Source organism: Vicia villosa, unplaced genomic scaffold (genome assembly GCF_029867415.1).
Source record: "Vicia villosa cultivar HV-30 ecotype Madison, WI unplaced genomic scaffold, Vvil1.0 ctg.000212F_1_1, whole genome shotgun sequence".
In the NCBI taxonomy this organism is placed as follows: Eukaryota; Viridiplantae; Streptophyta; class Magnoliopsida; order Fabales; family Fabaceae; genus Vicia; species Vicia villosa.
This window is the reverse complement of record NW_026705078.1, coordinates 665,407-687,903: the sequence shown is the minus strand read 5'-3', so window position 1 is coordinate 687,903 and position 22,497 is coordinate 665,407. Positions and strand designations below refer to the sequence as shown.

Sequence of the window (22,497 nt, the reverse complement as noted above, 5' to 3'; positions counted from 1 at the left end):
AGGCAGGGTGTCTGCTCTGATGCCAATTGAAAATTCTAGTAACACACGCTCGATGTCTTGCTAGATGTTATGACATCCACAATTACACAGCATAGATAATTAAAACAGAACAGCACAAAAACAATAAAGAACACACAGAATTGTTTACCCAGTTCGGTTCAAACAACCTACTCTGGGGGCTACCAAGCCAGGGAGGGAATCAAATATAAGCATAATTAATTTGGAGTTAAACTCCCCCGTTTACAACTCCTCACATAAGACCTACCCAATGCAATTCCAATCTATTCCCAGACCTGAATATCTCCACTCACTCCCCCTCAATCACAGCAGTGATTACAAATAAACATAAACAATTACAGAGAGAAGACACGCTTCAAAAACACACCTTGATCTACTTAAAAGCTTCAATCAAGAGACACACACTCGTGCTTAAAATCTTAGAGTGATAATTAACAAAAACAACCTATTCCAACGCAATAATCAAGGACAATTGCTTGGAGTACAAGAGACAGCTACAGAACTATGGTTCTTCACAATTAACAATCTGCTCTGTCTGCGTTCCAAATTAGGATTGCAGTCTTTTTATATGCAACTCCTGGGCCTTGGGCTTTTTTAGAAACAAATTAGGATTAACCAAGTTAACCTAATTCACACGCCATCTGGTTGTTACAGAATGTGCTGTCAGCAAGATCTTCTGGACGAAATATTCAGCACACAATAAAAGGTTTCCTAAACAGTTAATTGAGAGAAATCAGGAAACACAATTAATACATTATAACAGCTACTGCTGTCACACAAGGATGTCATGACATTGGTCATGACATTCACTACAGAACCTGTATTAGCTTAACACATATGCAGCCTGCATAACACAATATTAACCAGGTATGTTTTACCACAAATGCAGCCAACATGAAAACACCTTCAAAAATGATTTGAACCTCGAGAGAAAAAATATGCAGTTTGGTTCGGTTGACTTTTAGAAATAAAATCGATGACAACATATAGATGACAACATAACTTTGTATTTAGTGATTCATACATACACTAACAAATAACAATAAAACTCATCTTATTTGGACCACAACTTGGCATTTAATATGCAAAAATCATATTAGACAAAAGTGGAATAATAAACATAAAATAATAGCATAAAACAATATAAAAACATTATAATAAAATAAAAATAGAGAAGATGAGAGATTAATGAAGATAAAAAAGAAAGAACAAAAGAGACGAGAGATTAGAGAAGAAGATATGTGATAAAAACGAAATTGAAATAGAGCATAGTAACATAAAAATGAGAAGGTGAAAAAGAAAGAATATAAGAGAGTAGAGATTAGAGAAGAAGAGACAAGATGTATTTGGAGAAGAAGGCGATATACTGTTAGGAAAAATTTGAGAAGGCTGAAACTGAAATCTTAAGTGTGAGAAAGAAAAAATCGTTCTTAATCATAAGGCTAAGACATAATAGGTTTAGGTTTAGGATGAATGTGAGTTAAGTGAAATTTAAGTTGTAACATAATGCGGTTTGGTTCGGTTTCGTTTCGTTTGCAAAATACAAATCGTAAACCGAACCAAATCGTGCGGTTTTATAATATTATGACCCAAACATATCCGAATAAAATGCGGTTTTTTACGATTTTCAATTTAATTTGATTCAGTTTACAAATTTTTATTGGGTTGATTCGGTTTTAAAACCCCTACTTATTCAGTAAGCTATTATATGCATATTTTAGAAACATAAAAGTAATGACATAAAAATTTGTATATAATGTAAACTACCTAATGATAAATGAGCTATGCAATAGCATATTGGAGGAAACATAGTAGGAAGTTGGAAATGGTAAATGAGCTATGGAATAGCATATTGGAGGAAACATAGTAGGGAGTTGAAAAACTTATGGGATAACCCGACTCCAGCTAAGATATTTTAATTTCTACGATCATCAATTGCAGCTGCTACAGATGCTATCCATGGACTATTCGCTTGCTCTGTCAGTGCTTCAATGGAGATTACAAGTTTGCCGAGGTTATAATTAGAGGATAAAAATAGTGTCATTGAATTAAAATATAAGGCTATATATTATCAGCCCAAAGTAATAGTATGTGATATATAATTTCGAGTTTAGTTAAGCAGGTAAGAGTATGGTTCTTGAATATGATATGACAGCCAAAATGATATTTTTACTCGCTTTTGATATAATGTAATGGACAAATTCAATTAACGAACAGTTTATAAGAGATTATTATGTAATATTTCTTTTAGTTAAAGAATTAAAATAAAATATTAAATTAAGTTAAAAGACAAAAAATTAGATTAAGCTCAAAAATAAATTATTAGACTTGGTCTTGTGGTATTTATATTTAAATTACAAAGGAGATGATTATATTTAATTATTTTCCAACTAGCTATTCAAATTAACTTCTCTAGTCTCTTGCGTTTAAGCCCCTTTTACTTTTTGAAAATATTTATTGTTTTTTTATTTTTTTTTAAACTTTTGTTAATTTTTGTAAAATAAAAATTGTGTTAATTTATTTGATAACCAAGAGATATACTCAAAATAAACAAGTGTTAAACAATAATAATTGAAAAAATCCCTAACCCTCATCTCATTTTCTTTTTCTTTTTCATTTTAAGAATATAATATTTTTGTCAACAAAACAAAAGGAACTCGTATTTTAAAAATTGAAAACGGAAAAAATAATCTTAAAGTACATGGTTTAAATTTACAAGTTTGCTATCTTGTTAAAAATTTGCTATCTTGACACTCTTTTCCTACACCTATATTATACACATCTTATTTATAGGTAAATTTAAAAAAATATTATTTTTAAAAAATAAAAATTTTTAATTTATTTTATAACACAAATATAAAATTGTGTCATTAAACAAGTTTATTTTACTATTTAATATACTCTTTATGTTTGAAAATAAATTAACTAAGTTATGAATTTTATTTTATTATTTAATTTTTTTATGTTTGAGAATTAATTAACCAAGTTATAAAGTGTATTAACCAACTTTACAGATAATATTAACCAAAATTAATTTATCACGTAAAAATACTATTCATATAGTGTATAATGTATAGTGTCAGAAAAATGGTGTCAAAATAGTATTCTTCTTAGATTTATAGTTTAAATAATGACGGTGTGCACAACCTCGTGTATAATTTTCGGGTAAGGTTTGGGTGACTTTCATTCATCAAAGTTACTATAATTTTAGAGTGTTTGGATGAGATAATTGAAAATTTTAAAAGAATTTAAAATTCAAAGCAATTTAAATAATTCAATTAAAATTTATTTTTTTTTATTATTTTGTTTGGATGGAGTATTAAAATAATTTATTGTTAGATTTTTTACTCTTTTTTATAAAATTTAAATTTTTGGACCAAATTATTAAATTTTAAAAAATATTAAGGACCAATTTGCAATTTTTTGGAGTCAATTTTGTAATTTTGAAAAATATGAGGACCAATTTGCAAAATTTGAAGAAATAATAGTAACAAATATATTATATGGAGTATGAGAGGAATTTTAAATTCTTTAGTTTTTATATCATTTCAAAAAGATTAAATTTTTTTTTGGCTTTATACCACCGGTCTATTCCGGTTCGGGGGTACCAAGTCCAGCGCCAATCACCACTGGTACCAAGTCCAGCACCAATCACCACTGGACCAGCTAACGATTGGTCAAAAAGATTAAATTTAACTTAGATAAAATACTATAAATTTTTATCATTTTAATAATTCTTCGTTTTTATATCCAAACAATAAATTTTGTGCAAATCATTTTACATTTTTATATCCAAACAATAAATTTTGTGCAAATCATTTTAAATTCAAAATATTATATTACCTCATTAAAATATTCATTCAAACAAACTGTTAATTCTGTTTCTCTCATACTTTATTATTTGTTTTTATTCCATAAACCAACAAAGTTGCACTAAAGTTACGGTGACTTTTCAGAAAGTCACCAAGCCATTTCCACTATTATTAAACACTATTTTACGTGGCGTTCTTTATTATTAACGATTCTCGTTTATGTTTTATTTATGGGCGGGTGGCATGATTGAATTTGAAGGAGCAAATGTATGCCTGTTATTGGAATAGTTGCTAAGAATTGAAAATAACTTCACAGGTATTATCCAGCACGTCTAAGTTGAAGAACTGTGCCTGTATGATATTTCTCTTCAATAATGATTAATTGAGTATAAGATTAGTCCAAAGATCTTGCTTAGTATAATCATACCAAGTTGAAAATTCTATGCAATTGTTCAACTTGCATATGCAACAAAATTGAATTTAGAGTTATAGCAATTACTATTTTCAGTTGATTCATCTATAAGCCATAAACGGATTAGCATCCATCTACTTAGAAGCAACAGTCAAACGAATTAATTCCTAATATTTTGTATGAATAAGCTACATTCTTTTGAATCCTTACACAGTGATTTTCCATTATAAAACACCAAATAACAAAGTTCAACATCTAATCTGAAATACATTAATATGTTTGCTCAAATTTGTTACTTCTAAGAAATAGCTAGGTCAGATAAACTTTTCTATAAACAACATTTGAAATAATATTTGTATTTTCAGTCTAACATCAGTTATCAATATTTTCAGAGAATGATGATATTTGACACAGCTAGAAAGAAAATATGTTCTAAAGTCCATTTCACATTTTGTATTTGTTGGAACCGGGAATTTTCCCTATTTTACCTATCAATATTGATTTACTCATTCTTGTTAATTTGATATGATCGGGACATCAGGATCAAAGTGTTTCCTGCCTGCAGAAGAAATAGAAATCATACTTGCCCCCCTACCGAAAGAGCCTCGGGACCTTTCTCTTAAAGACTTTTCCTTCAAGCTTTAGTCGTCTATGTGCTTCTCTCAGATGACATGGCCGGATTGGTCCAGATTCCTTCCTCTCGGTCATAATTATTCTAGCTGCAAAGATAGTAAGTACCATTTAATAAACTGAAACAGTTCACTGCAACATTATTATCTTAGAAAAACAGAATTCGCACGAGTATTCACCATGTTATTCATTTTCATTTTCTATTTCTATTAAAAGGAAGCATGTCATTCTTGTAAATGAAAACTAATCACCTCTTTCCACAACCTCACCCACAAACATTTTTGTAATCCCTGATACTACAACCAAAACTGGCTTAGAGATTGACTGGGTCCCAGCGATGCTTGCTATAACCTGCTTCCACACAACCAAGAAAGAAGAGGTGAGCAATCTTGTCTTACTATAATAGAAATTACTAGTGAAAATTGGAATGCAAAAATGGGAATTTACAACTTAACAAAAGCAGCATCAATACACAAACTAACATTAATAAGGTTAGTCCATTACTACTAACTATATATAGTTCACTAACTCAAATCAATTGGTTCCCCAACTTGTGTCTCCTAAGTCTAAACTCTGTCCATCTATTTTAAATACAAATTTATCCTTTCAAGTTTACCTTACAGAGATCTTAATGCTGTCAATATGGATGCGAATCCAGTAGCTTCACAAGAAAAAGTCCCGTAGTAGTACAACTCCAAATTACCATCCAAAATCAAATTCGATTACGCATAGCAGCATGTTTAACTCATATTCTTAAATCTTTAGAGATCAATTAAGATCCATCATACATTTGGAGTTAACATTCTTTATAGTTGATAAACACTACTCCAAAATAATTTTAGTGAACTAGCAGTTTGATAATAATATTTGAGTATCCATTTACTTGGTCTTAAAGTTCATGGAATCTTAGTTACACTTGGAAGTACTACCTCCGTCCTTAAATATAAGACCCCATGGAATAAATTGCGGGAATTAAGAAAGTTTGTTAGAGTAATAAATTTATTGACAATTTTGTATAATTTTACGAGTTTATCCTGGGGAGAGAACTAAAGATGAACAAAAACTAAAGAACCCAACTTTTTTACCAAAACATGAAGTGGAAGTTACAAAACAATCTAAAAGTGAAAGAAATACCCTTCTCATAGTAGCTTTCTGGAATGCAGCCCTACGAAAAGATTCGTATCTACTCAACTGTTCTTCAGTGAATTGTGAAAAAACATTCCTGAGTATTGACGGAAAAAATCAGATTAACAAAACTAGGGTTTATGATATGATACGAAAAAATAAGATGAAAACAATAATGAAGTTAGTAATAGTAACTGCAATCTAGCGATTTTGTGAGGATCGCCAATGGAAGCAGAACGAAACTTGGAGAATTCGGCATCCATTTCATCTTCTTCCTCTTCTTCATATTGTTCTTCTTCATTGTAGTTGGTGTTAGTAATGGTCAAGGTTTTGACGCGATTGTTGAGTTGTTGATGGGTTTGAGTAGGTAGTGAGATGGGGTATGGTTTGGTTTCGATTGGGGAATCCGGTGGGGATGGTGATTCCTCGAACGCTGTTTCGAATGGATCCTTTGAAATTGAATGCTTCATTCTCTTGTTGAGTTGTATGTGAAACTGAAATTCTCGCTGGTTTATACAGCTATGTAGTTCGCTTATAAGGAATGTAAGGCACCAAAATTTGATTTGAAGGGTTATTTAAGGGTTGAGTTAGTGGGCCTTATATGATTTAGTGGGCCTTCGCCTGTCTTATTGGATTTTATTGTCAAAATTGTCAAAGGATTGAAATTGTAGTTTATAAAATAATTTAGAAAAAACATTAATTAATTGTTTGATTTTAATCTTTAGTAAATTTATTATCAGATACTAATACTAGTATCGAGTACTTTGGTATTTAATAAAGGGAAATTTAAATATGCTCTTATTCGACGTTAATCAAAAAGATATTTTTATCTAAGTAAAATATATGTTTGGATTTAATTTTCGAACTAACTTCTAAAATAATATTTTCTATATGTTAAACATGAGGGTGAATTTGAATTTAAAAATTCAGACACACTCTTGGATAGTATTTTATGCATTATCTATTATTTATCTCAGACAAATGAGGTGAATATGAATTTCAAAATTCAGACAAACTCCAAGACAATATTATGAACACCTTGACAATAACTATGATGAAATTCTCATATCATTTGACAACATACATTATTTACACAATAAACCATACACATAAGTCAGTCATAACTAAGATCAAAAGTAACTCAATTGTAAATCATACATCACTCATTCATAAAATAAAACTAACCATACAAATTTTCAAATTGTTTACGAAATACAAATAAAAATACAACTATTATGTATATCTAACATCCATATCCTCCATGTGTCATATACTGCAACGCATGTCACGCGTCTGCTAAGATTGCTCGTAGAGTGTGACTCTCAGAAAATGCCTTACTGAAACTTTCCTCTAGATATGACCTCTCTCCAATAGCAATAATAAAGTGACATGTCGATGATACATCCCCGGCATAGTCCGTCCTCACTTATTCCTCTTCTTGTAACTCCCGATGAGGTGGCCTATGAGGATCCCCTTCTAGATTTCGTATCAATTAAAGAGAAGGACACTTTATAAAATCATTAAATGTAATTGTATATCATACTCCATGGACAAGGAGATGACACGCAACCTACATTCTCTGAAACCATATGATTACTATAGCTTGCAAATATCACATCAACATCTCTATAGAGGACAGTGGCAAGAGTGTAAATTGTAGGTCCATAGGTGTATCCTACAGTTACTCAAATTAGCGTAGTACTCGCTCAAGTAAATGCAGGTACGTAAGTCAAGACCCACAAGCCAGCCATCCAGAATACCAAAATATTATGGATCTATGTGCTTGCATGTATTGTCAAGATGATATAAGGTGGCAACGCTTATGGATAGCAAAGATGTGAGTCAACTAAGTAATTGTTTAGTTTTGATTTAAATGATATCAAGTGAAGTTCGTATTTGTCGAAGATAGCTCTCGTAGTCAAAGAGCCTCAAGATGGTTGACTAAGTTATCCTATTAAATCAAGTTAAATTATTGAACATGCTCTTGTATATCAAGATATCTCTTTAAAGTTAACATTGTGGTCAAATGATATTCAAGTGAAGACTTATGTTTCAAGGGTCACTGTTGGTTTAACCTCTTAACTCTCAGATAATAATAATCAACATGAAGATATATCAAACCTCATTAAAAAGATTCAAAGATCTTGTATACTGCTAAACTCAAAAATAATGATCTCAAGACTTAAAGGTTTAGAGTTGGGAAAAAGAGAAAGTGTGAAAGCTCACATGGTCGTGTCCTTCGGAGTGACCAGTGTCTTGTAAAGACGCGAGGGTATTTTTAGAAATACTATAAAACATCATAGACACACTAAATTTTTTTTATAAGTCTCTCGTATTTTATTTAACCCACCTAAAAATGTTTTTAAGGCATAACCAACTAATTAAGGAAGTATTGATTGATTGGAAGACTTTTTTTCAACAACATAATCAATTAAACCTAGTGATCAAATAGATTATATTCACTAAGTTGAGCCTAAAATCGATTAGGATAGTCTCTTAATTATTGGTGACGACTAAATATCATAACCTTCCATTTATGTCTTGAATAATCAATTATTAGAGGTCAATAAACAAGGAGTATATTAATGTTAATTATTAGTGTGGTCGGGTTTGTTATATGGTTTGTGTTTTACTTCTTTTTTATGAATTGTTATGAATCTTATTTTAACCATTGGAGTCCTACTGTTGTTTTGGTTGATATCCTCAATAATAATGCATGTGATTAAATATACTAGTGGGAACTGCTTCGGTTTGTGTTTTAGTTGATTCTAGGAATCTTTCCATAAGTCAGACAATTTTTTGATAAAAATTTCGATAACAAACTCATCTTGCAAAGTCACGCTTTTATCTTTCAATTCTTTTAACAATTTATGGTACTCATTGATATGAATTTTGATATTTTTGTTTTTGGCCATTTGAGAATGGAGTGAACACACCCAGACCACCTGCAAAAATTTGGACTGTTGAAAACTTTAACTTTGACAGGTAAGGGAACAATTTGGCATAATTAATTGTCCGTACAACAAGAGTTTGTGCGGAATAGTTTCAACACCTCTGATAGGTGCAGTGGAGTCATCAACGAGACTAACATAGTTGAATCTGGTTAGACATTTTGAAAATACAATAACTAACATAGTTGAATCCGCACATGCTACACTTTCTTAGTTTATAATTTTTCTCCACCAATTGACCACTCATTCTAAACAATTCTACACAGGATAGTTAGATACTTGGAGCAATATCTGAAGGATAGAAAAACACTTAGAAAGGGGGGGATTGAATAAGTGTGACTTTAAATCTTGGACGATAAAAATAAATTGCACAATTATTTTTATCCTGGTTCGCTGTTAACGAAGCTACTCCAGTCCACCCCCGCAGAGATGATTTACCTCAACTGAGGATTTAATCCACTAATCGCACGGATTACAATGGTTTTCCACTTAGTCCGCAACTAAGTCTTCCAGAGTCTTCTGATCACACACTGATCACTCCAGGAACAACTGCTTAGATACCCTCTAAGACTTTTCTAGAGTCTACTGATCAACACGATCACTCTAGGCTTAGTTCACTCCTAAGACTTCCTCTAGAGTATTCTGATCAACCTGATCACTCTAGTTACAAACTGCTCAGCCAACTGCTAAGACTTCCTAGAGTATACTGATCACACTGATCACTCTAGTTCCTTACAACTTAATGTAATTCTAAGAGTTTACAAATGCTTCTTAAAAGCTATAATCACAACTGTGATATTTCTCTTACAGTTTAAGCTTAATCTCACTAAGATATTACAACAGCAATGTAGTGAGCTTTGATGAAGATGAAGATTCTGAGTTTAGATTTGAACAGCGTTTCAGCAAGTTAATTTGAATTGTCTTTGTTCAGGATCGTTAACCTTGCTTCTCATCAGAACTTCATATTTATAGGCGTTGAGAAGATGACCGTTGAATGCATTTAATGCTTTGCGTGTTCCGTACAGCATCGCATTTAATGTTATACGCTTTTGTCAACTACCTCGAGCCTTGTTCACGCTGTGTCTACTGACGTAGCCTTTAGTAGCTTTAACGTTCCTTTTGTCAGTCAGCGTAGTCTGCCACGTGTACTTCCTTCTGATCTGATGTTTGTGAATACGACGTTTGAATATCATCAGAGTCAAACAGCTTGGTGCATAGCATCTTCTGATCTTCTGACCTTGAAGTGCTTCTGAGCGTGATACCATCTTCTGATCTTCAGTGCTTCTGATCTCATGTTCTTCTGATGCTTCCATAGACCCATGTTCTGATTCTGCTTCGACCATCTTCTGATGTCTTGCCAGACCATGTTCTGATGTTGCATGCTGAACCATTTGAGACACAACTTCTGAGCGCTGAATTATGCGTACTCTTTATATATTTCCTGAAAGGGAAATTGCATTGGATTAGAGTACCATATTATCTTAAGCAAAATTCATATTATTGTTATCATCAAAACTAAGATAATTGATAAGAACAAATCTTGTTCTAACAATCTCCCCCTTTTTGATGATGACAAAAACATATATAAATGATATGAATTTGCGATCAGAAAGAGTAGACGGCAAAAGACAAATTTCACAGCTATAGCATAAGCATATGAATATGTCTCCCCCTGAGATTAACAATCTCCCCCTGAGATAAATAATCTCCCCCTGAAATAAATACTCGAAGAACTTTGATAAAAGACTTCCCTGATTATTTCGGTAGAGACGATCATATAAGCTTCTGCCTTCAGAGAATTCATAGCTTCTGACTTCTGCTTCCATTGGACAGCTTCAGAACTTGAATTTCTTTAGATCCTTAGAACACTCACAGCTTCTGATTCCTGCTTCCATCGTGGACAGCTTCAGAACTTGAATTTCTTTAATCTTCAGAACATTCACAGCTTCTGACTTCTGCTTCCATTCAGGACAGCTTCAGAACTTGAGTTTTCTGGATCTTTTAGAACATTCACATCTTCTGATTTCCGCTTCCCTCGGATAGCTTCAGAACTTTGAATGTCTACCAATCATCACTTCATGCTAGATTTGTATCAGAACATTGTTGAATGTACCAGAGCATCATCAGAGCATCTCTACATCCTGAAATGTTACAGAACAAAAACTAAACGACAAAAGTCAGCATGAACGAGTTAGAACATAAAATGTATGTTTGAACACATTATATATATCAGAGCCATATAGGCTGAAATAATGTATCAGAGCAAATAATGTATCAGAGCCATAACATTATATGTATCAGAGCAAATAGAATTTTGTCAGAACAAGATAGACAATGATATTCAAATTCTATTATCAGTGCTTCTGATCCCTGAAGCTTGACAGCACTCAGCTTGCTTCAGTTTCCAAGAGCTTATTCCTTTTACAGAATAACGCTTCTTATGGTTTTGCTTCTAGTGTTTGCTTCTGAAGATTCACTTCACTTCTCTGTACCTGCAAAACACTTAAACCATATAGAACTTGCAGTTCTTGTTAGTGAATGTGTGGGAGCCTTTACCCAGCAACTGATAGATTTAATCAAATCATTTATCATTTATCTTCTCCCCCTTTTTGTCATAACATCAAAAAGAAAATTTCAAAAGATTCAGATGCATAAGAAAACTTTTCATTGATAATCAAAAAGTTTACAAGACAGAAATGCAGGAAAACAGATGCAACAAGGAAAGGAAACTACAAAGACCAAAAGACTACGATCCTAGCCTACGCAAAATCCGCGCCAGAACATCATGAATCCCGTCAGTGCTTGTAGCTTGCCTTGTCATGAAGGAACGAAACTCAGCATTGGCTGCTTCTTGCGCGTCCAAACGAGAAGCCAGCATAGCTTGATTCTGATGAAGAGTTTCCAAGGTCTCCATCAGAGCTGAGGTTTCACCAGAAGAAGAAGCACCAGTATTTCTGCCCAGAGGGACAGCAATCTCAGCAGGGTGATCTTCTGGAAGATCTTCAGCTTGTGCATCTCCCATTTCCTCATCTGAGTCTGACTCAGAAGGAGCCTTAGCATATTCTGGTTCAGGCAGCTCAGAAGTTCCATCTTCCAATGCTTGAAGAATAGCTGCTAGGTTTGTTGGAGGAGTAGGGCCAGCAACTTCAGCACGATAAACCACTACTGGAAAGACCATGTGAGGTGCTTTTTCAGAAGGGTTCATTCTGAACCAGTTGAACAGCCACTGAAAATCTCCAGTCAGCACAGGAAACCAGAGCATAGAAGACCGGGGTTTCCACACCACGATATCTCTGCAGAGATTTTCTTCTTCCAACTCATCTGCAGGTATCTTCTCTTCAAGAACGCTTCTGTTCCTGATGAGACAGTGGTGGCTGCTCTCACCAACTTCCAACCGGAGACCACGAACACCAGGAGCTTCAGACATAATCCTTCTCTGAGTGTCTGTAGCCTTATCCAAAAAATCCTGACGAAAGGTATTCCAGAGGTTGTTTGTAGCATACTCATCCAGATGATTAAGGTGAGCAGCACCTAGAATCTCCAACCAGCCATTTACATCAGCATGTAAAAGCTCCAGATATGTTTGAGTGGTAGGGGTTGGAGGGTTGACAGTGAACCTTGAATCGGGAAGAACAACACTATAGGGATTAGGTGTTCTGGTGGGAAAAGGGTATGAGAGGGATGAAGAAATATCTGATGGAAGGGTTAAAGGAGAGGAGATATCAGATGGTGAAGAAGGTGGTTCCGAGAGGATGAATGAGGAGGAAGAGGTGGTGGAGGTCTTTGAAGAGGGAGGTGATTGACGGGAACCGTCAAGGGGTTGATATACTTTGAGAGGGTCATAGGAGATCCTAACTCTTTTAGGTTTGGTTTCTGGTTCAGCAGATGCCTTTCTCTTGTGTTTCCTATCATTGTCTTGATTCCCAGAGCTTGACGACGGATTCATGATGAATTTTCAGATATAGGAAACTGCTAGGGTTTATGATATGAAAAGAGAGAGAGATGAAAAAGAAACCGAATGCAGAGAGAGAGAAATATGAAAGGGAAAAGAAACGTTTGAAGAGTATATAAAAAAAAACTGAAAGAGAGTAAATGATGAAAAGCATTTAATGTTACGTGACATGAGGAGAGATAATAATGACAAAAGACGTGATTTGCACAGTTACCTAAGTAGACGTCCCCTCAACTGCACACACGCTTGTCCAGGAATAGTGAACACAGGTTTACCATCCCGAGATAAAACGTAACAGCTGTTTTGCTTTAAAAGAGGTTCTGAATCAACTTAGACAATGAAACGTTAGTAATAACCGAATCATAATTTCTAAAAAAATTCAATCAGAACTTCTGATTAAAAAAAATGTTCCACATTCATTTCAGAAGATACTCATACATGAGAACTTCTCATCTTCTCATTCTGGGCATAAATCCATACTGATGTTCTTCAGAATGAACTTAAACCTATCTTCAGCCAGGGGTTTTGTAAAGATATCAGCCCATTGATGGTCTGTATCAACAAAGTTTAAAGAAATAACACCCTTCTGAACATAGTCCCTTATGAAATGATGTTTAATCTCAATATGTTTAGCTTTTGAATGAAGAATAGGATTCTTAGATAAACATATAGCAGAAGTATTATCACAGAATATAGGAATGTTACTCTCATATATCTGATAATCTTCCAACTGACTCTTCATCCAGAGCATCTGTGTACTACAACCAGCAGCAGCAACATATTCTGCTTCTGTTGTTGATAGAGCAATAGTTGCTTGCTTCTTGTTGTACCAGGAGATCAAATGACTTCCAAGAAATTGGCAACTTCCTGAAGTACTTTTTCTTTCAATTCTGTCTCCAGCATAATCAGCATCACAGAATCCTACTAAGTTGTATTCTTTAGATTTTCTGTAAACTAAACCAACATTAGTAGTACCTTTCAGATACCTTAGAATTCTCTTAACAGCAGTTAAATGAGATTCTCTAGGATCTGATTGGAATCTAGCACACAAACAAACACTGAACAGAATGTCAGGTCTAGAAGCAGTCAAATATAGAAGAGATCCAATCATACCTCTGTATAACTTCTGATCTACCTTCTTACTTACCTCATCCTTACCTAGGATGCATGTTGGATGCATAGGAGTTTTGGCTTCTTTGCAGTCCAGAAGATTAAACTTCTTCAGAAGTTCCTTCACATACTTGGTTTGGTGAACATATGTTCCTTCTGATGTTTGATTTATTTGTATTCCAAGGAAATACTTGAGTTCTCCCATCATGCTCATTTCAAACTCAGCCTGCATAGACTTAGCAAACTCCTTTCCAAGTGTAGCATTAGATGTTCCAAAAATAATATCATCTACATATATTTGACAAATTAAAATATCCTTTTCAAAGGTTTTACAAAAGAGAGTAGTGTCCACTTTTCCTCTAGTGAAACCATTATTCAGAAGGAAAGAACTTAAGCGTTCATACCAAGCTCTGGGAGCCTGTTTCAATCCATATAATGATTTCTTAAGTTTAAAAACATGATTAGGAGACATAGAGTCTTCAAAACCAGGAGGTTGATGGACATAAACTTCTTCATCTATATAACCATTTAAGAAGGCACTCTTAACATCCATTTGATAGAGAGTGATGTTATGTTGAGTGGCAAAAGAAATTAGTAGACGAATAGATTCTAACCTGGCCACTGGTGCAAAGGTTTCTGTATAGTCAATCCCCTCTTGCTGACTATAACCCTGAGCCACCAATCTGGCTTTGTTTCTTACCACTTCACCTTTCTCACTGAGCTTGTTTCTGAAGACCCATTTTGTACCAATTATATTGAATCCATCTGGTCTCGGAACAAGATCCCAAACATCATTCCTTGTAAACTGATTCAGTTCTTCTTGCATAGCAATTATCCAGTCTGGATCTTCTAGAGCATGATCAACAGAAGTTGGCTCGATCAAAGATACAAGACCTAATTGACAGTCTGCATTGTTCTTAAGGAATGCTCTTGTTCTGATTGGATCATCCTTCTTTCCAAGAATGACATCTTCTGAATGACCAGAGATGAGTCTGGATGATCTTCTGACAGATGGTTCTTCAGATATGCTTAGATCCTCCAGAGAAGCTGATACTTGGTCTTCAGATTCTTTGCTTCTGAGAAGCTCTGCTTCTGATGCGTTGCTTCTTGGCTCAACAACTTCTGATATGTCAATATCACAATCTGCAAAATTATCAACCTGCTTTGGTTTTTCAGAACCAAGCTTATCATCAAACCAGACTTTATAGTTCCAGAGCCAATTATCTTGCCCTTCTGATCTCCTCCGAACTTGACTTCTCCTCCAGACTTAAGCACCAGGTCTTGGAACATAGACCTTCTTCCTGTCATGTGTCGCGAGCATCCAGAGTCCAGGTACCATGACATGTTGTGCTTTGTCCTTTTTGCAGTCAAGGATATCTGCAATAGGAATAATCTTATCCTTAGGTACCCACATCTTTTTGGGTCCTTTCTTGTTAGATTTTCTCAAGTTCTGATTGAACTTGGGTTTAACATTATAAGCAATAGGAGGAACAGCATGATAATTTTTAATATGAGTTTCATGATATTTCCTAGGTTGTGTCACATGCTTCTTAGTGTGTGTAATGTGAAAACTTTGTGCATGTGAAGTGTGCCTAATATCATGTGAGTGGCCATACTTGAACTGATCATACAATGGCTTGTATGTGATTTTCATCTCATCAACAGGTTCAAGTTTGTATGGGGTTTCACCCTCATAACCAACGCCAACTCTTTTGTTTCCAGACACAGCATATATCATAGAAGCTAGCTGACTTCTGCCAATACTTCTAGATAAGAACTTCCTGAAACTTAAATCATATTCTTTCAGAATATGGTTTAGACTAGGAGTGGATTTTTCTGAATCAGAAGGAGATCCAACATTATTGGATAATTTTAAAAGTTTTTCTCTTAATTCAGAATTTTCCAACTCAAGCTTCTTTGTTTCAAATTCAAATTGCTTTTTCAGCTTTTTGTATTTGAGACTAATTTGAGACTTGAGTTCCAGAAGTTCAGTTAGACCGGAAACTAACTCATCTCTAGTAAGTTCAGAAAATACCTCTTCAGAATCTGATTCTGATGTAGATTCTGATCCGTCATCTTCTGTCGCCATCAGCGCACAGTTGGCCTGCTCATCTTCTGAATCATCTTCTGACTCATCCCAGGTTGCCATAAGACCTTTCTTCTTATGAACCTTTTTCTTGGGACTTTCCTTCTGAAGATTTGGACATTCATTCTTGTAGTGTCCAGGCTCATTGCATTCATAGCACATGACCTTCTTCTTGTCAAATCTTCTTTCATCAGAAGATTCTCCACGTTCAAATTTCCTTGAACTTCTGAAGCCTCTGAACTTCCTTTGCTTGGTCTTCCAGAGTTGATTTAGCCTTCTGGAGATCAGGGACAGTTCATCTTCTTCTTCAGATTCAGATTCTTCAGGATCTTCTTCTCTGGCCTGAAAAGCGTTAGTGCATTTCTTGATATTTGATTTTAATGCAATAGACTTACCTTTCTTTTGAGGCTCATTTGCGTCCAGCTCAATTTCATGGCTTCTCAAGGCACTGATCAGCTCTTCCAGAGAAACTTCATTCAGATTCTTTGCAATCTTGAATGCAGTCACCATAGGACCCCATCTTCTGGGTAAGCTTCTGATGATCTTCTTCACATGATCAGCCTTGGTGTATCCTTTGTCAAGAACTCTCAATCCAGCAGTCAGAGTTTGAAATCTCGAAAACATCTTTTCAATGTCTTCATCATCCTCCATCTTGAAGGCTTCATATTTCTGGATTAAGGCTAGAGCTTTAGTCTCCTTGACTTGAGCATTTCCTTCATGAGTCATTTTCAAGGACTCATATATGTCATAGGCTGTTTCCCTGTTAGATATCTTCTCATACTCAGCATGAGAAATAGCATTCAGCAAAACAGTTCTGCATTTATGATGATTCCTGAAAAGCTTCTTTTGATCATCATTCATTTCTTGCCTTGACAGCTTTGCGCCACTGGCATTTACTGGATGTTTGTAACCATCCATCAGAAGATCCCATAGATCACCATCTAGACCCAGAAAGTAACTTTCCAGTTTATCTTTCCAGTATTCAAAGTTTTCACCATCAAATACCGGCGGTCTAGTATAACCATTGTTACCGTTGTATTGCTCAGCAGAGCCAGATGTAGATGCAGGTGTAGGTGTAGACTTTTCACTTTCATCAACCATCTTTTACTGAAGCGTTTTTCTCTTCCTGAATCTTTTCTAAACACGGTTAAGTGCTTGCACCTTAGAACCGGCGCTCTGATGCCAATTGAAGGATAGAAAAACACTTAGAAAGGGGGGGATTGAATAAGTGTGACTTTAAAGCTTGGACGATAAAAATAAATTGCACAATTATTTTTATCCTGGTTCGCTGTTAACGAAGCTACTCCAGTCCACCCCCGCAGAGATGATTTACCTCAACTGAGGATTTAATCCACTAATCGCACGGATTACAATGGTTTTCCACTTAGTCCGCAACTAAGTCTTCCAGAGTCTTCTGATCACACACTGATCACTCCAGGAACAACTGCTTAGATACCCTCTAAGACTTTTCTAGAGTCTACTGATCAACACGATCACTCTAGGCTTAGTTCACTCCTAAGACTTCCTCTAGAGTATTCTGATCAACCTGATCACTCTAGTTACAAACTGCTCAGCCAACTGCTAAGACTTCCTAGAGTATACTGATCACACTGATCACTCTAGTTCCTTACAACTTAATGTAATTCTAAGAGTTTACAAATGCTTCTTAAAAGCTATAATCACAACTGTGATATTTCTCTTACAGTTTAAGCTTAATCTCACTAAGATATTACAACAGCAATGTAGTGAGCTTTGATGAAGATGAAGATTCTGAGTTTAGATTTGAACAGCGTTTCAGCAAGTTAATTTGAATTGTCTTTGTTCAGGATCGTTAACCTTGCTTCTCATCAGAACTTCATATTTATAGGCGTTGAGAAGATGACCGTTGAATGCATTTAATGCTTTGCGTGTTCCGTACAGCATCGCATTTAATGTTATACGCTTTTGTCAACTACCTCGAGCCTTGTTCACGCTGTGTCTACTGACGTAGCCTTTAGTAGCTTTAACGTTCCTTTTGTCAGTCAGCGTAGTCTGCCACGTGTACTTCCTTCTGATCTGATGTTTGTGAATACGACGTTTGAATATCATCAGAGTCAAACAGCTTGGTGCATAGCATCTTCTGATCTTCTGACCTTGAAGTGCTTCTGAGCGTGATACCATCTTCTGATCTTCAGTGCTTCTGATCTCATGTTCTTCTGATGCTTCCATAGACCCATGTTCTGATTCTGCTTCGACCATCTTCTGATGTCTTGCCAGACCATGTTCTGATGTTGCATGCTGAACCATTTGAGACACAACTTCTGAGCGCTGAATTATGCGTACTCTTTATATATTTCCTGAAAGGGAAATTGCATTGGATTAGAGTACCATATTATCTTAAGCAAAATTCATATTATTGTTATCATCAAAACTAAGATAATTGATAAGAACAAATCTTGTTCTAACAATATCTTCCTCATAGGATGCCTTTAAGTAGATTTCATTTTCTTCGTTGGAAGAAGACTCTTTAATATTCATTCTCGAGGTTGATGTCTCTCTTCATGTTCTTCATTCGAGTATTGAAGAAATTTCTTCATCTTCTTTGTCATTCTTTAAGCAAGAGGGTCCTTCATTTAATGTTGAATCTTCTGAGGATCATTCAACTACTGAGTATATTCTTTCGATGAATTTCACATGAGTTGTATGATAGGAGCATGAGAATGGTTATTCTTCAGTTTGGATCCCTTCATCTTTGAGTAATGGAACTAGTTCGACCAACTTCTCTATAATTTCCTTCTTCTTTGGTTTTTCTTGAAATTCGTGAAGGCTCCTATATTTTGATTTAAGAGTTGGATTAAAATTTCAATTCTTAAATCTTAGATATTTATTAGTGATATACTTTCCAACATAATTCCCAATATTTCTAAATTTTGAAAAACATCCATAATTGGTATCCTCGTATTCTTCGCCTCGTGTGTGCATCTTCTCTTGTTTAATACTTGAAGAAACTCCATATATCATTTCAAGAGTATCTCACATTTCATTGATAGTATTGCAATGATAAATATTGTAAAATCTCCTATCTTATAGATACATTGTTATAAGGCTCTTAGTTTTAAAATATATCTCAAACTTTCTCTTTTCCTCTTTTACCTAAAGGAAATCAGATTTATCTACTACTTCATAATTTACTAGATGAGTAGGGATAAATGGATTGTTGACTATTGTTTCCCACAATTCATGATTTAAACTTTGACGAAAAAATTCTAAACCTAACTTGCCAAATATCAAATTTACTATTGTTGAAAAGTGGTTGTGTGTTTAGAAAATATTTCTTGTCGGAAGTCAACTTTCTCTTGATACGATTAGTCCTTAAACAAAAGTTAAGCTCTGATGCCACTTGTTGGACATGTGACTTCACACATAAGAGAGGGGATGAATTGCATGATTTAAAAAAACTTGGTTTTGAAAAACTTTGCAGAATAAAATCAGAGTTTAAAAATATTTTTAATTACTAAGCAACGGAAATAAAATGCAGAATATAAAAAAGATAAGGAAAAGAAGAACACCGAGAATTATAGAGGTTTGGTCAAAACAAAATGACATACTCTCTCCCTAAGAAATAGTCTTGAGAGTTTCCAATAGACTTGAGAGCTTTTAAAAGGATGTACTCATGAACCCTCTGTTAGCTGAAGATTTCGTTTTGTAGTATTTATCCTTCGAAGAAGTAGAAAATCGAAGGAAAGATGGTTACTGATGGCCATCCCTTAAAAATAAAAGAATGGCTACTGATGGTCATGCTTCGAGAGTAAAGATTTCTAAGTTCGCTATGAAGATAATGAATACTGAAAGCTAGTGAAAAGTATGTGTCTTCGGGGACTTAGACAAATTTATAAATATATTCAAGTATTACTACTTAGCGTGTGTTTTTTTTCGTAGTGTTTGTTTAATACACTGCCACGCGTCGAAGACAGACTCAGGCGGGAAGATTTGAAATTCGAAGACGGTTTCGTAACTGTCCAAGTAACAGATGGCATCGCTAGAAGTTCTTATGAGAAACGTGGCAGCAGATTAGTATAGGACCGTTAAGGTCGAAACTAGTATAAATAGGAGTCTTAATGTTAGGATTCTGTGTGTTCATTTTGTACAAATCACTCACATATTTACTCAAGTATCAAGCGTTAAGAGAAAGAGTTCGCTGAGAAAATGTACGTATGACACCACCATTTTAATACATGTGTATTATCTTTTGTTTTTAAATATCTTCCAGAATTACTGCATTTCGTTTACTTTTTGCCATTTACATTTCTGTATCTTTACTTTAATGTCATTTACTTTCGAATTACTTTCATGTTATTTACTTTCAAAGTCTTTTACATTTCTGCAGTTTAAGATTCTTTACGTTTCAATAGTCCTTTTAATTTTCTATGTTATGTTACTTATCTTTTCGCTGAAGTCACATTTATATATAACAAAGTGATTGTCAAGACTATTTGTTCTTTAATCGAACAACGCTTATTGAAGAAGACAAATAATGAATATGGTTCGAATGAACGTTGATGACAATCTTCTTGACTATGTGTCCTAGGATCAATCTAGTCGATCCTGCGAGTAACCAAATCATATTTATTATAGTTTGGAAGACTAGCGGTTGTTTACCGGAAATCACCGTAAACAAATTGGCACGTCCAGGGGGACAGTGTCAAGCAGATTGTTTTAATCAATTGCTTTATTTTTGTCTAGACAATATCAAGATCTTGTATGAACCTTAGGAACGGTAAATCAAAGACAGTGCACAACCGATTCCCAAACGAAGGTACAACAGGAAAATGGTCGTTACGGCCAGTGCAGGGGGTGATCAAGATCCCCCACAAGGTTCAGGATCAGGAGCGGCAAATTCGACTTCTACTCAAGGAACACGAGATGCAACGGGTCCAAATGGATCGAGACCTGCAGATAATTCCCAGGCTTTGCCTGAAAATAATACAGGGCTTTCAGGGACTATTCCAGTTTCAGTGTCGACAACCGCACCCTCATCCACAAGCGCAGAGGACGTATTGTTTGCCTCGACAAATGCTGCAAATAATTTGCCTGGTCAAGGCACGAATTCTGCTTTCGAATGGAGACCAAATAGTTCATATGGAATGCCATACCCATATGGAACAGGCGTACGAGGGGCAGGATCTATATATGCCCCAACTAACAATGCGACATTTTCACCGAATGTTAGTTCAGTGGGTCGAAGTGCACATAACACTGGTTTTTCTACCCAGGTGCCTCACTTTACCACAAATAACCAAGCAGCATTTCGACAAGAAATTGATGCAAGCAACCATGATATGGTAGGGGTTTTGGCCAGAGAATTGACTTCAGTTTTAAGCCCACTAATGGCAAATGTTACTACTACAAATAGAGAAAACATGGAGACTTTCCAAAAGATATCATCTCAAATGAATCGAATGGCAGAATTCATGGGAATAACACCACCTAAAAGGAAAGACAAACAGCCTTCGAATCAAGAAGAGAGGCCCATTTTAGAACGTGTACAAGACATAGTTCCGTCATCTAGGACAGCCACTAGGGATGTAGGCCCCTCACGAAGAACAGAGATGTTCGAAGGAACTCCAATAATTAACTTAGAAGCTTCAAATCAAAGAACCGTCCCCGTTCGACAAGAAACGGAGGAGGAGCGACCCAGATTAAGGATTGTGGGTAGGAACGAACACCCAGATGAGGTTGTTCAAAGAGTCAGAAGAGAAAATCTGGCTACAGAAAATAACTTAACTGCCATGATAGAAAGGGTTATGGCCAATAATGGCCTTAGTACTGGACTTAGACGTCCAAACTATACATCCCCTATATCAGATTATATCATGCAGACAGAATTGCCTAGGGGCACTAAGGTACCCAAATTTACAAAATTTTCAGGCGAAACTAATGAGTCAACGGTGGAACATATTGCTAGATATTTGACAGAAGCAGGAGACTTAGCGGGAAACGAGGATTTAAGGATCAAATATTTCCCTAGTTCGCTGACAAAAAATGCCTTCATTTGGTTTACTACTTTGCCACCAAATTCGATAGATGCATGGGCATACTTGGAAAGGCTTTTCCATGAGCAATTCTACATGGGTCAAACTAAGATAAGTTTGAAAGAATTGGCCAGTGTTAAAAGAAAATTCACAGAAACAATTGATGATTATTTAAATAGGTTCCGTTTGTTGAAATCAAGGTGTTTTACAACAGTCCCAGAGCATGAACTTGTTGAAATGGCTGCAGGTGGTCTAGATTATTCAATAAGAAAGAAACTAGATACCCAGTACCTTAGGGACATGGCCCAATTAGCAGACAGGGTTCGACAAGTCGAACGACTGAAGGCAGAAAAAGTTAGGGCGAATAAAAGTTATAAGAAAGAGAGAGTA

General features: G+C 35.2%; 1 protein-coding gene across 1 annotated transcript; it reads right to left on the bottom strand.

The window, feature by feature from the left end:
- Nucleotides 1-4,563: 4,563 nt before the first annotated feature.
- On the bottom strand, nucleotides 4,564-6,523 carry LOC131625390 (transcription initiation factor TFIID subunit 11-like). Its single transcript, XM_058896255.1, has 4 exons — nucleotides 6,193-6,523; nucleotides 6,007-6,094; nucleotides 5,124-5,223; nucleotides 4,564-4,961 (listed from the first exon to the last, which is right to left on the bottom strand). Exons 1-4 carry the CDS (start codon nucleotides 6,465-6,467, stop codon nucleotides 4,834-4,836), a joined length of 591 nt encoding a protein of 196 aa, XP_058752238.1. The 5' UTR covers nucleotides 6,468-6,523; the 3' UTR covers nucleotides 4,564-4,833.
- Nucleotides 6,524-22,497: the final 15,974 nt, after the last annotated feature.